The sequence below is a fragment of the Coturnix japonica genome, chromosome 1 (assembly GCF_001577835.2).
Source record: "Coturnix japonica isolate 7356 chromosome 1, Coturnix japonica 2.1, whole genome shotgun sequence".
Classification (NCBI taxonomy): Eukaryota; Metazoa; Chordata; class Aves; order Galliformes; family Phasianidae; genus Coturnix; species Coturnix japonica.
In genome coordinates, this window is record NC_029516.1 from 30,094,987 (window position 1) to 30,110,367 (window position 15,381).

Genomic DNA, 15,381 nt, shown 5'->3' on the forward strand with positions numbered 1-15,381 from the left:
CCTTGAGGCCTCTTCCAACCCAGGTCATCCTATGATTCTATGATTCGACGTCAGCAATCAGAAAATAGGAAGCAGTACCACCCTGACAGCACAAATACCCATGACATTAAGAACTGGGTTACACTATATGTTTCTTGACTGGTCCTCACAGATCTCTGCTGAAATTCAGCGCTAGATGCACACCACCAAGGCCTGCAGTCACCCATGAAACCTTTCTGAACATGTATCAAGCAGTTTGCCACTTAATGCCTATCTTCATTTTGGATATTTCTTTCTAATATTGTTAACCTACATGAAGCCAGAAGCACTGAGAAAAATGCCCTAGACAAGCAGAAAAAGAACAGCTGGGCAGGTTTTATATCATATCTCAAAGAGATCTACCCACTGGACAAAACCTCCATTTGGCTCAGGTCAAGGATGGCACCGGCTCTGCAAAGGCACTAAGACCTGCTTGCCAGCTTTGTTTCTAGGAGGCGGCCAATGTGAGTCCCTGTGGTGTGAAAACTATTCCGAGTGAAGTGGCACCAGAGCCTGCAGCCATCTGAGGTGCTCCCAAGCTGCCTGCCAGGCAGAATCCAAACCAAACAACAGTCCGCATTCAGTTGCCTGCACTGATCAACCCAGCCTCCTCAATAAATTAAATCCCTTCTTAATCGCATTGTCCCTTTTTATGTGCAGTGCTATCCAGTGCAGCTCCACTGGCAAACGACGAGATCTTTCAATACCACCCTCCAAGTAATTTATATGTAAATAATAAAAAGCGGGTCCCAACACTACTCCCTGCAGCACTCACCAATTAATCTCCTTTTAGCTTTTTACTGCCATCCTTTGTTTCCTGCCCTATAGCCAATTTCCAGTAGACTGTGCCAACTTTCCACTTAGTCTACGGCTTCATATCTTTTTATATTAATAACCTGCGATGCAGAACAGTTTCTCAAATGTTTTTTTTCTTTTTCAGAAATCAAAGTGCTCAGGCAAGATCATCTACTGCATTTTTATTTAATTCTCTAGTAGACATACCCCTGAAGGACTTCAAGCTACTAAAGCGTGATGTTTGCTTCCTTAAACCACCTTGACTCCCTTTGATCAAACAGTGCTTCTCAAAGTCCTCGCCTTGCTCATTCCTTTAAGTGCTGTAATTCCCCAAGATTTCTCCAGAAGGCAGATGTGAATCTAAAGCAGAGTCCTCCTCTGACATATGTGTGAAGTTGTCAGAAAGATTTCACTAACGCACTGGAAAAGGGAATAATTCTCCTTGGTTACTCTCTTACAATTTTCTCTGCCGGGTGACGTTGGGTTCATTGCCAGCAAGGACCAAGTGCCTTTGTCAGAGCCACGCTGCTCCCACTGAATAGCTGAGCTGAGCTGAGCTGCTGCTTGAAAAAATTTCAGGATGAAATTCTGCTTCACAGCTGCAACAAGAAGGCCCTCGCTGAGCCTTAAAACGCTGAATTTCCTGCTGAAAGCTTTCAAATGAGCTGTTCCATTATGAAAAATAAATATTTAATTCCATGCCAGAGAGCCTCAGCCATGGCTTGCCTGCTTTGTGCTACTCCAGTTTATTATAAAAGGCTCAATTCTCTAGAGCTCACCAACCTGCAGAAGTCCTCCATATCTGGTCTCATAACAGCTGAGCCACTGAATCCTGATTACATTTGTCAGTCTTGGCTACATGACTTCTCCTCCCATAGCCTGGCACTCTATCAAAGTGTAAATTCACACCACTCCCAAATTACTTCTCTCTCTATTTTTGGATGCAGTCGCAGGGACGCTCACCTTTCCTTCAGACAAATTTTGGTGGATGTATCATACCAGAATTTTGTCACACAGCAGTACAAAAAAACAGCACCTTTCTCCCAGATTTGGAAAGGACACTGTCATCACAGCATGGAAACAGAAGCCAGACTTGGATTCTCCCCATGTCACGACTCACTGTGTGCCTTCACTTCCTGTGCTTCCCCTTTTCCAGGTCTGGAAACCAGACATTGTGCTTCCCTACCTCTACAAAGAGGATTCAAAATCCAATGCTGCACTAAAGGCCAAATGTGACTGCTGCCTGAGGCCACTGCGCTTGCTTCCAAGTGCCAGGTTTCCCAGACAGCAGCATAAAGACATTTCTTAGTGCTGGTTTCTGTGTACATACGAACAGAAGAAGATGGGGAAAAATATGAGGAGAAAAAATACCGGGGGCCTCTCTGGGAAGAGAGGGAAGAGATGGCTGAGAAGAAGAGGTTCAAGGGAAAGCAAGTCAGAGCATATGTTACTTCTTAATATAATTCAAGTCGTGTGGTTTGTTCTTTTTTCTTTCCTCCTTTCCCATGTCTCTAAATCAAGGTGGCTGGTGCTTTGTCATTACTCCCGCTGCCCTAGTAGATTTCTGCTGAATTTAGCCAAAAAGGAAACATGGAAACACAAACAATTTTGCTTCCCTTTAATAAAGCAGTTAAGAGATCCTGAAACGTGGACAGCATAGGAAGTGAATGCCATATTCCCAAATTCGAACACGTGCACACACACAGTACACACAAATTAGAAAAGCCCATGAGAGGCTTTGGTTTATATGCACAGACAAATACAACAGCAGCAATTGGCAGAGATGATATTGCTGAGATACTGCGCTGCAGCTATTACATACCCCAGAAACAGTGCATCTCAGCATGCCAGACAGAAAAATAAATAGGTAAAATTGCATCATTTCACTGGCGCTAAACAAAACCATCAAAGAGATGAGGGCAGAACTGCTGCCTGCCTGGCAGAGAACAGCAGCAGGTCCTGAGTGATGGACACCACACACTTGAAGTGCGGAGAGGGAAGGGTCCAGACTGATAGCAAGGAAAAGTGAAGAAGGGGCTGTCTCTGGACCTCCTCCTTTTATTCAGGACCAGAAACTCTCAGCACTTCTTTCTAATTTTCAAGTCTCAAAGATGTTCTAAGCAAGGTCAATTAAGCAATTTTCTTCCTTCCCAACAGTGTTGTGTCATTCGTGTATTTTCATATTACAGAATCACAGAATCGCAGGGGTTGGAAGGGACCTCAAGAGATCATTGAGTCTAACTCCCCTGCTAAAGCAGGTACCCTACAATAGGTCACAATGGGTTTTATTTATTGCTGTAGCAAGCAACAAATTCAAGGTCAGGTTCTGGGTATGGTTAAAACAACGGAAAGCCAGCTGACAATGGATGGTAATAGGGCTCTGGCAGTAAAGCCTCCTCTTTTCATGATGGTATGCCCTTCACTTAATATTTTATAGAAAATATGTCATCTGTTCATCACTGTTCATCATTGGTCACCTGTAGGAAGACCAATAAAGTCACAGAGTAAAAAGTTTGCATGTTTCTTCATGCACAAAAAAACAGGCAACCCCCTTCAGAAGCCTATATATACCTCGCTGCAAGGTCTATAGTGGTTAAAAACTGGAACTGTTTGCAGGTCAAAATGATGGAGGCATTTAAAACTGGTTCCCAAACAGGTAAGTAGCAAGTTCACCACCCCATCATAGTAAATATCACATAACCTTCTCTTTATGCTATCATCTGGGAATATGCAGTGCCACTTCTATCATTATTTGGGGTTTGTACAAAACCACTATAAAGTATTAAGCACAAGATGTGAAGCGGCAGCCAGATGGAACCATAAAGCACTCTTCCAACACGCTCTTGGCATTTTCCTACTTAGCAGTTGGACTTGGTACCCTCTGCCTAAAGCAGCGTGCATGCGACCGTGGAAGACATCCAATGCCCCCTTTTGGAGAAGGCAGGTTTATCTCTGGTTCTGTGAAGGCATGATCAAGGCCACAAACGGAGTCGTAGCACATGAAAATGGGGAGAGATGGTCACACTGAGTGGTGAGGATATATGATAAGCCAGGTTCTGCCTGGGATAGGGAGCAATCAGAGGAAGGCAAACAGCTGGGGAATTTATAACATTCCTAATCCAAAGATGTTACTAACTTCAGCTGTCACCCCACAAACACCTTTGGGAAGTGCAGCATGTTACCTGGATTGAGCCACAATCAGAATGGAATCAGATTTGGGAAGAACAAATAAGCACAGTAAGTACATCTGTTTCCCTTCCACAAATGAGGTGGTTGAAGCTTGGCAGTTTTACCTCAGGAGACGAGGATAGGAAAGGCTTAATGTGGATGTTGGAGCTGAACACCTTGAGGTCGTGGTCTCCCAGACCCCGCGTCACACCAATTGTTGCCATAACCCGAGCCTAGAAATAAAGGAATGGGATCAAAAACTGTTACAAGCACTGTGTCAAGATGGAAAAAGATAACATTCCTATTTGACAGTTGGACTACATTATCTTAGAAGTCTTTTCCAATCTTAACGATTCTCTGATACTCCATAGCTGTTGCACTTAAGAATGAATCTCCCTTATTCTCCCAGAAGCTTAAGATTTAGCATAGCTAATCAAATTTAAAAAATCGCACTTGCAGTATCTCCATTTCTTATTTTTTGTCCACATTTTAGTCTGCATACGTCCACCTTAGAATATGACCACCTGTGAGGTATGGAACAATATGGAACTGATACGGGACAGTCACCTGGCTGCCCCACAGCAGTGAGTGAGAGCACTCCTTCAGCAAATTATACTAATTGTACAAAGCAAGTGTTGTAAAAAGGACAAGGAGCCTGATTACTCACTTAAGAAACCTGAGGCTCCCTCCGTTTGACATATTGCCACATATACTCTCCACCAAGGAAGAATGCCAAGAGCCAGCTGCTACCTACGCAGAGCACAAGTAATGCAAGGCCACACAGGTGATAGTGCCAGTGACCACTGGATTCTGCGGTTCTCTGCTATTACTTCAGATCTAATGCCTTTTTCCTTAAACATCTTCCTCTGAGACGATGGCTGTTTCTCAAGAGGAGCCAGGCTCTTCTTGAGTAATGCTCCTCCAGAGACAGATCAGGCATTCTGCCTCATGGGGAACCTAGCTCTCAGGTGCTACCTGCACCTCACGTCTGCCAAATTCTGGCTTTGCCACAGCAGCTTCTGAGCAGGAATGCTCACAGCATCAGTAACAGTGCGAGACTGACTCAAAATTATTTTGCCGTACTAACCCCTGGCTCCATAAGGCAATAAGAGAGTAAATTAAAAAGTTGTGAATGAAACGTTTTGCAAATAATTACAAAACTAACCAAATTCAGAGATAAGCTGCAGGTCTGAATCTTCAAAACTTGGGCTAATTTTGAACAGCTTGCATTTTTGCATTGAGATAAGAACCTAAAGCAGCAGGGGAGAACTATTTAGTAACACAGTGAGCGTACCAATATCGGCAAACTGACACCACTGCGCCCTTGTATTGATCCAATTACAGCATCCAGCTAAGCTTGCTGGGATCAGCACTAATGATCTCACAGTTCTTAATCAAGGAATTGGAAACAAATTTCATCCAAATGGAAGAGTTCACTTTTTCCTTTCAAGAAAAATTAACAGGAATCACATCAGAAAAATTCAACGGTGAGTTCACACACAGTAGCTGAAGAAGATGTGGTTAAGGGCTGTTATAATTCCTAAATCCTGCCCTGATCCCTCTTCTTCTTAATTAGGCTTTTTACATCTCAAAGCACTGTACATTGTTATTAAATAACCCCCTGCTTCGTTTTCAGCAAACAAGAGTTACTTTGCTGTCTTCATCCAGACTAGTTATATCTTACAATCAAACCAGAATCATTTAAAGTCATTTACTGAACAGGTCTTACTGCAGCCTGGTTATTTACAATGAAACAAAACCTAAATCAAACTGAACAACAAATGACTACGCTTGCTACAGAACTGCTTTTTAGTGCTGAGCTCTTCTCTTTCCTCCATCCTAGACACGAGACTGATTTATGACAGAACCAAGATATACTCTCAAGCTGTCAAAGCGATAAAATAAAGAGATACTGAGTGGAAAACACTGGACTGCCACAGGCTAAGCTGAGTGGTAAACAGCACAGAATTCCTTCTTCTTTGCTCCGAGGAAAGTGCATGTGCCCACCTTCTTGCCTTCTCCATAGATAAGGGGAAACTTCAAGTCATCTTCCTCAATGGTTTTGTATGCCCTGTGGGGGGACAAACAACATTTATAAAGCTTGCACTCAATTAGTGACCCAGTGCCCTGAAACAAACAGCTGTGATTTCTTTATTTCTTCTCCTTTCTTTTTTCTTTTGAATCATTCTTTTTGTAGGGACTCTGTTTTTAATCCAAGACACTTTCCTTTTTCTCTGGAAAGACTTTTATTTTTAATGACAATTTAGTTAATTTCTCCAAAAGGAAAAGCGTTCATGAAGAAATACATAGAACAACCTGCTCCTCTCACCTGCAAGGAGAAAGAGGTGGACTGGAATAGCGTGCTCGTCAGATAAGATATTGTTGGCTATGGCAACAGCTTTACCACAATACAGTGCCATTAAAAAATATTAGCAAACAAAAAGCCAAGAAACGACACAATGACTAGATTCACACAGTTAACACAGAATGATGAGCAACAACTGAGTGCATACGTGGTCACAGTGTGAAACAGCTCTCCGATAGTGTTCTCACCTTTCAAGATTGCTTAAACCAAGCAGCATTCACATTCTGAAGAGTTTTAAAAGGCTATTTAGTACTTATTTGACCTTGACTGCAACATTCAAGGTTGCCAGAGATTTTATATTTCACAGCAGTTTTCCAATGGACACGGGAAGTAAATGTTCATGCTCTGATTCTGCTTGCCATGTGCCTGTGTACTCTGCCTTTTACACATCCAGCTGTTGACACTGATGAGGTGAGAAGGTGAGCAATTTTGCCAGTGAAAAATAAAATAAGAAGGCTGTCACTTTCACAGCCACTGAGCTCCCTCTTTTTTTGCAGCAAAAACTGGGGCCAAGGGGCTGAGGAGACTCTGTGATCAGGGTATGTCTCCCCACAGCTTTCCACAGGGCCACGCTTCCCTTCATGCTACAAAATCGACCCTCCTCAGATTATATCCTGTATGTTGTCCTTCCTCCATTCTACGCCTGCCTCAATCCTTGGAGTGATACCAAACCCATCATTGAAAGCACAAGTCAGCACTCCTCAATGAAGCAGAAGGGATGGGACCACAGCAGGGCCCTGCCAGCCCCCACCAGTCCCTGCTGTGTGACTCTCGAGCTGGGCTGACTGCTTGAGCCTGAGGGAGATACATTCAATTTAAGCAATGTGACACAAACCAGCAGGAAATTAAAAATTAAGGGTGAGGTTCTATATTGTAATTGAACTGCCCCCTGCTTCAATAAAATATGGCATAGATCTGGGATCAATAGTGCTGTTTTACATAGCTATGCATATTGCAGCAACCAGGCAAGACTCAGACTTAAAATGGAAGCAGACATGTAGATATTTAAGACCCACCATTGGTTTTCTAGTTAACACAGGATGGGTTCTTGTTGGGGTTTGGGCAGTAAGGTAGGAAGAAACAAAAATAAACCAAAACCAAAAGAAGAAACAGCAGTGGAAGTCTCCACTCCCACACTACAAAATATCACTAAACAGAACCAGGTAGGGTTTGCAGAACACAGTGGGCACTTCATGGGAGGCTCAGTAGTCAAGAATATGTTGGATAACTGGGCATCTCTACAAGTGATACTGTGGAGAAAACATTTAAATGGCACAAATCAGTACACATAGCCAGCATAGCAAAATTTTACTGACATTCAAAACTTGCTATGGTATTTTCTTGGGAAGGATGAGTCAGTCAGCCATGGGCTTTGCTCCTGTTCCTTTCTTTACATCCAGCAGGCAATAAATCAGAACTCTGCCTCACTCACCAACTTGGGTATCCTGGTTTGAACAAAGAGGAACATTTTACCAGGGCTCCATTCACTGCCTGGCTGCCCATGAACACATCCCACAGCTTCCAGCTGGACCTACAGTGCTGGAAGCCTTGGGAAAACCTCCTTGAGGAGAAGTCTGAATCCTTCTCATTCCTTTGCATAGAAGCAGTTGCTCTCCAACACCAAGACAAACGGTGTGTCAGCTGAGTCCATACTAGTCAATGGAATCAAATGACTAATGCAAACCACAAGCCAGCAAGGCAATTCCTACTGGATTTTTAAGTTGCTAGACATACTCGTTACAAATAGCAAACATGAATAATTTGACACGACTTAACTACTTGTAACCTCCCTTTTTAAAGGAATAAGAGAATTCATTCTTTACCTACAGGGAAAGGTTATTTGCAAGATAAGTAAAAATACTGAAGACTGAAGCTTTGCATAACACTTTTGCCTTCCTCCTCAATTTCTTTTTCAGCATCTCACACCAAATGCAGTTAGGAAGAAGGGGAAAAAGGAAAGAGAGGTGAAGGGTAAACTCATTTGAGCTAGTGTTCTTCAAAAGAATGCTCTCCATGACTGAGTCTATCAGCTCTTATGGACTCACTATAAAGAACATCTTTCACTGTGACACAACAGTGTAAGGATGTTGGCAGAGGCTGTGCTGCAAAGGCTGAAGCTAACTTATTTCAGAAACAGATTAGGAAGGGCATCTGGCTGGCCTACGACCTTCTGAAGCTATGTCGCTCAATCAGGGAAGACCACTAGGCCAACAGTGATTTGTTTTGTGGTTTCTCAAAGCAAATCACCTCTTGGGCTCAGAACTTGGGTGTCAAGATCCATCTCACACACTTCTTCTTTCTGTATTGATTTTGCTGTTGTCTGAAAAATTATCAACCTTTGAGAAACAACGCATGAGAACTGCGACGGCAGCAGTGGAGCTGGCATGGATACACTGAAAAGCAATCTGAGACACTCAAGAAAAGTACCTAAGTCTTGCACTACTAGTGAAACAGAATTAATAATATATGAGCTTGCGGTTTCCTGCAAAAGAATGATGAAGGACAGCTTTTCAGCTAGCAGCTCTGCAACTGCGCCAGGAAGAAGGAAGGAAGGAAGCTATGAAGTTCCTGGTGATTTATGCCATGTGAAACCTCCTGTACTTTGTACATGTGTTTATTTCACACAAGCTACAACCCTCTGGACTATTTCACTTGACTTTATGCAGTAAAGTTGCATTTATACCTTCCTGTGCTCTTTAGAGAGTATGCTGTACATAAAGATCTAATATGGCAATCGGTATATCAAACACAGACATATGGAGAACCTGAGGGGGTTGTTTGGCTTTTTTTAATACCAATGCAGCCTTGTTCAGACATCTTCATAATTCTGTCTACCTCGCTGTTTTAACAAACACAAATGCAGGGTTCCAATTCTCCACACTCCTCATCTTCCTTATCTGCATCCAATAGGATTCAGCAGCCACTGGGCTTGAGAAGACAGGTTATGAAGACAAGGCCACGCTGCTGCTCGTTGCTTTGAGTTAGCCTAATCCTGTCGGTACTTCTGCCATGTAAACCTCCACTTCTCCAAATGGAAAAACAGAGAAGTAGAGAGGGAGGAACAAAAAAGGCAAGCTTTTGCCCAGCTAAATCTAGCTGCATTTCTTTCAGTTAACTTCGTTTCTTCTTTTCATTTCAGAAGAATTATGGAATGGTGCTGCTGTCCAAAAATACTGAACTAGGGCTTGACATATGTACCACCCACAACGTTACATTTGGACTCAGGACCAACATTTTGAAAAACCAGGCCAAATCGCACCAGGAGCCAAAAGAGATGTCAGAGCAGAAGAACTAGGGCTGACATGATGTTACTCATATGCAAACTGGAATCTGCTTTAAATACACACACAGAACAAACAAACAAACAGACAAACATCAGAAGCTGACAAATACCAAAGACAATCTACCAAATAATTTTTTGCAGTATCTGCAGTCATTAGTAGTACATTAAATATCTGTTCAGTAAGAGACTATCAAAGCTATATGCACATTCTGGGCTGGAGCTTTAAACATGTCACCTTCCAAATACAGATTTCAGAGCCAAAATCCTAGAGAATTTCTTATATGCGTTAAGCCTTCTCCTGTTCTTAAGGTTAGTTTTCTGAAAGCAGGCACAAATTCATGAGTATAAATGTATGAGTAGAAGATGCAAATACACAAATAAAAGTTTTTGGTGACAAAAGAATCCACATTGTATTCTCTTTTACAGCATATTGTACAAGTCTGCTGCTCATGAAAGGGCACTGCATCAGCATCCCTGGGCACAAAAGCTGGTAGCAAAAACACAATCTGTGCTGACCAAAAAGGCTCAGTTCTGCAAATGACATGAGAATCCAGACTCCATGCCCACTGTGTGCCCTGCTTTTCCACAGCATTTGGCTTTAGAACACTTGCTCATTTTTCACATCTCTACCAGTGACACCTGATATTTAGGGAGGAACAGCAAAAAGAATCGCTATCAAAAGGCTTTAGCTTGAAGCACAAAGCAAAACCCACTTGTGGCAAGCACAAAGGAAAAGCACTACAGCATGAGAAATGTCTTAGTTTATATTGAATACAAGGATGAAGACTCTCCTTTGAGACATGTTTGTAGACGAGGTGAATTTCTAGCACTGTTTCTCTACTAACCTGTAAAAAAGAAAAGACATACCAAACAAAAAACACAACAAAGCCTCTCCAGCAAACCAAACAACCTTCCGTCCTCCTGGTCCGTATCACCCAAGGTCAAGCCTTCTTGGCCATAGCAATAGAAAAGGAGAGTTTTACCCTTGACCAACACACAGTTTGATAGAAACAGGTGCTTCCCTCCTGCCCTGCCCGCCCCACAGCCCCAGCAACGAATAAGCAGATAGAAAATACCTTTGGATAACAGAGCTTAAACCACCACCCGCCAAATGAAACCCTTGTGCTGTCTAATGAACTACACACAAAGTTTTCCAAAGGCAGAAGTGATACGTAGCACAGGTTAGGCACAGAGCCACGGAAAATTATGCAATTTATGTCTCAGTGAAACCATAATTTTTTAAAACATCCCTACACATGTGCTTTTGCAGAGTCAGGATCTTTAAATCCAGAGAGCACTGTCTGATGGTAAGTACCCTCTGGATATGTGAGCTTTAATGTTTCAATGCCTCAGTGTCTTTCCCCTATTACTCGTCTGACACATAGTTTAATGAGGCAAAACAACAATATACAAATACAATAATAGCACACAAACTTTAGTAATGTTTGTTAAGAGAAATGATGATGGCAAGCCCAGGTGGATTAAAGAAGACAGATGCACATGCATATATGCACAAATTGTTCTTAGGGAAACATCTATTCTACATTGAGATACTCTAATAGGTTTTCTTTCAGGTAAAGAGGGAAACACAAGTTTTAAAATACTTTATCCTCACAAAAGGCAGAAATGCCTTCTTCTAAATCTGAATCTGTAACTATGTTTTAATTTTGCAAATTCCAACTCTGTTTACACATACATAAATTATAAACAAACAGACAAACAAGTTTAATATTGCTGTGTGGTTTCCACATAGATATGATTTCCAGCTTGGTCAAAACAGACTGGCACTTGAACTCTGAACCTCCAGGGATCCTGCGCTGTGGTGTACAATCAGTCGTAAGGCAGAGTCTGGACTGTGCTGGATCGGACACATCCCCCACGTACCAGGTATTTCTGTGGATATAATTCCTAAGCAAAGCAAACTCCACCATCTTGGCCAGCGCTCTCTAAAAACTCAAGCATTGGCATTTTCTCTCAGGCACTTCCCTGAGCATGGCTGATGTTTTTAATCCATTTACCTCTAACAGAGTACTAACAGAAAGCAGTGGAGGAAAAGCTGAAGAGAGGGTGGGCAAGGACCTGGAGAAGTCCTTGTCCATAAAACAGTACATCAGGAAAAACCTTAACTGAGGATAATTTATAAGCTTCTTAATCTTTTTGTGCTCAGGAGGAGGGACAAAACAAATGTATCACAGGCACATTTACTCACTGTTTGCAACTGGCAGAGCTTCCACCACTTGCAAGCACCTGAACCTGTGTGCAGGCACTGCAGTTGCACATCAAAGAGGTTTGTGTTCTGCAACAGCTTCACTGGGTCAAGGGCTTTAGCACAGTGATTTTGCTAACTTAAGCACTTCTTAAAATTTACTTCATCTCTTCTAAAAAGACAAACAGGAAGGTTTGTCAGCAACTTACCCTGAAGATAGAGGGGTAAGGGAAGTGGGCTGTCAACACCCTATAGGCTTAATGCACTGTGATGGACAGAAGAATCGTTTGTAAATTCAGATTTTGCTGTGCTTCTTGCTAAAAGGATGTGGTGAAGCAGATGGGAGGAAGACTGCCTGTTCACCCACAGTATCTGCTCCACACTGGCCAGCTGGGATCCTCTGGAAAGGAAGGAGATCGCTGATAAGGAGGGATCGTGCAGCAAATTCTTCTGAGAAAGATCCCTGCAGCATAGGATGGGGCAGACAAAATAAAAACAAAGCAAGCAGAGACCTCGCAATCCCAGCAGCAGTACTGGAAACTGGGAGCAAGAGGCATCTTCTCAACTGAGAGCAAAGACTTAAGTCCATCCTAGGCAGCAATGTAAAGGAACAGAACTTCCTGAAGGCCCAGAAGAGGTCATATGGAATGTGTGCAGCTCAGGAAGCCAGAGAAAGTGTCCAGATTAGAAAGAAGAAATGGGGGGAAAATACTTCACCTAAGCCAGGACGAGGGTTTTGGTTTTCAGACTGAAGATTATTTTGGTTTAGTTTCTGTCTGATGAAACAGATTCCACAGCCTGGGAGCCTTGTAGGGACAGATCTTGGTGCACTGCTTCCAGAAGATGCTCCTGCAGGACATGACTCGAACCAGCCACTTTCTTACCAGGCTCACTTGGGCCAAGAGAGGCTGTTTCCAAAGAGGTTTACCCCAGCCTTACTTTCCTCCTTTGTTGCAGAACAATTATTTTTTGTTTTTGCTTTCTCCAGTCCCAAAGACTCTGGCTCAGCTCCTGTGGCAAGTGCGCACTTGGGGAAACTGGAGCCATTCATCACTGCCAGGAGATATGCTGTACGCAGCAGGTCAGCTCCCACCTCCCGCTGCTCCTGCAGCGAGGGCTGCAAATCTTAAAAAGATGCATAACATGCACATTGCAAATAGCCATTCATCATCGAGAAGCCATGCCCCAGACACCCCGGCACAGCCCAGCAAGCTGCTCTGGCTGTGTACACTGAGCTGCACCCGGCTGCCTCGCAACCAGAGGAGCACGAGGACAACAAGCCAGGCAAGCCATCGCCGCTTGTACTGCAAAGGTGACATCTTCGCTCTCCACTCTCTAGAAAGGCTTAATGCTGCTGAGGTGGCCCATAATCATTAAATTATGAAAATGTAAGTTGCTGGGAGGAAATTAATACCAGGCATGACTTGGGAAAAGGCTGCTTTCTTGTGAAGTAATTATGAAATTAAAATTTGATCTCTCCCTGGTGATTGCACAAAGGATACGGTTGAGGTCTCAAGCACAACAATACAGGCTGGGTTTCAGCAGAAGAAGCGCAGAAGGTTTCACTAGACAAAAAAAGCTCAATTAAAAAATGGGGCAGGGAGGATGACTTTTTGTAAATTACATGAATTTGGCTAAAAGGCGTAATCAAGCGGGTTATGGCACAGGGTCCGCAGACTTCCAATTACTTTTTACAAGTTGGATTCAAGCTGTTAGGAAATGCAGCTTATCTGAATAAGACTAATAATGCTAAGCTAATTAGACCCACAGGCATTAGCCAGCAGATAAATTCAGGCAAAAAGAGGGACAGTGTCACTTTAAATACTGCCTTGGGATCGGAGGAAAAGCTAATGAGGAGTGTCAGTTGGGGCTGTTTTATTAGGTGGCTCTCCAGAGGATACAGCTCGAGGTTTCTGTAGCAGGGCTTCTCTGCTTGATTCAATAAATCAATTTATATTAAATGGGGGTGCAGCGCGGGCGTCTGCTTCATAAAGCTCTCTGTGGCATTTCTCAATCTGCTTATGCACTGCTCAGCCAGGCTACCTGAGCGCGCTGTCAAAGGACATGGAGCGGAGCAGTAACGAATAAGACAGCAGCCACACTGGCAATATTTGTTCAATCGGGCTTGCGCATTACCAAGCAAAACATGTACATTGGCTCTCACCGTGCTACTCTGGATCCCCAATAAGTGATTAATGAGACACTGGTTTTTGTGAGCTGGAGACCGAACCGCAGACTGCAAAGCAGGCTGTGCAATGAAAGGAAAAGGCATCCATCTCAAACAATATAAAATGGCTTGAAAAGTGAAGTCGCTTTTTCAATCAGATGCTCGGAGGCTGAAAGACATTCCCTGTTGGAAAAGAAAAGGGCGAGCACAGAATAGGCTGGCGGCTCGCCAGGAAGTGGCCAATATTGACTCTAGAATAAAATAGGTTTTGCTCAGCGCTAGCCCGAGGGCACCAGCCTCTGCCTTGGAATCGATCACACGCATAGCGCATCCCCAGGTCATGTACCGTGACAAAACACCACCAGACTGGGGCCAGTAGTGCCCTGCAGGTACCATCAATGAGCACGCTCAGGTGCAGCACACAGCCCTCCAGCTCGCTGTGCTCTGGGGCTCCAGCCCCAGCGGTATGGCTGAGGCTGCACTGGGTTGAACCGCTCCGTATGGGTCCAGTACAACTGTGTGCAGTCCTGGAGGGCAAAGGAAGTCAGGAACATGTCTGGACTGAAACCTGATTTTTTTGCTTGGGCTCTTTTGCTGCTGAAATTTATTGAGTCAAAAAGCTACAGCTTTGATCTGAAAACAAGCATTTTATAAACCCTGCTTTAATGCAAACATGAGAAAGGCCACTGTTTACGTTCTGTGGAGAAGCAAGAAGTTAATTTTGAAACCACAAAGGCTGATGCCAGTGGGTAGTGCCTTCTGGATACCTCTGGTTAAACACAAGGCTGTAAGGCTGCACGAGGCTGACAGGGCACACTGGATAAAACAGTTCCATGTGCCTGCGTGCCATAAGGGGCACGGTAAGCCAGAACAGCACCAAGCAGGTTTGGAGACAGTGTCTGAGATGCATTTGGTGCAAAGCAGAATTGTTCTCCCTGATTTAGCCACATGTAAAGAAAAGCCTGCCAACCGTGTCTTAAATGCTAAATAATAGAAGGAGATAGAAAACACTCACTGTGTGCAGTCCTTAAAAGGAGCACAGTTCTCACCAGGCACGCCTCTTCCCCATTTATTTCTACCTCTTTTAGCACTGGCAGCACTTTGCTCTTGTGGCCAGAGTCCTCCCTGAAGCTTCTATTGCCAGGACATGTCCATGTCACCAGAAGTACCCTTTTTGATTCAAGCTTAACCTCGGCAAGCCACGGTCTGCAATCCCCAGACCAGAGATCCAGCTGTGAAAGACTGTTAGTAACACAGATGTCTGCCAGCAAATTACAGCTCGAGACAGCTTGGAGGCTTGTTCAGCAGGAGACACAGCTCCTAAGATGCTTTGCCAGCTACGGAACGCTTTCTGCAACGGCTGCTCCATCATAATGTGC

At 43.6% G+C, this 15,381-nt stretch overlaps 1 protein-coding gene across 1 annotated transcript in view; it reads right to left on the reverse strand.

Moving 5' to 3' along the window:
* Window positions 1-15,381, reverse strand: part of PPM1H (protein phosphatase, Mg2+/Mn2+ dependent 1H) — a 122,575-nt gene that overhangs the window by 13,123 nt on the left and 94,071 nt on the right. Inside the window, exons 7-8 of the mRNA XM_015855388.2 lie at window positions 5,989-6,052; window positions 4,107-4,214 (exon numbers count right to left, since the gene is read on the reverse strand). Of these exons, the coding sequence (XP_015710874.1) occupies window positions 4,107-4,214; window positions 5,989-6,052 (172 nt within the window). The remainder of the gene's footprint in view (window positions 1-4,106; window positions 4,215-5,988; window positions 6,053-15,381) is intronic.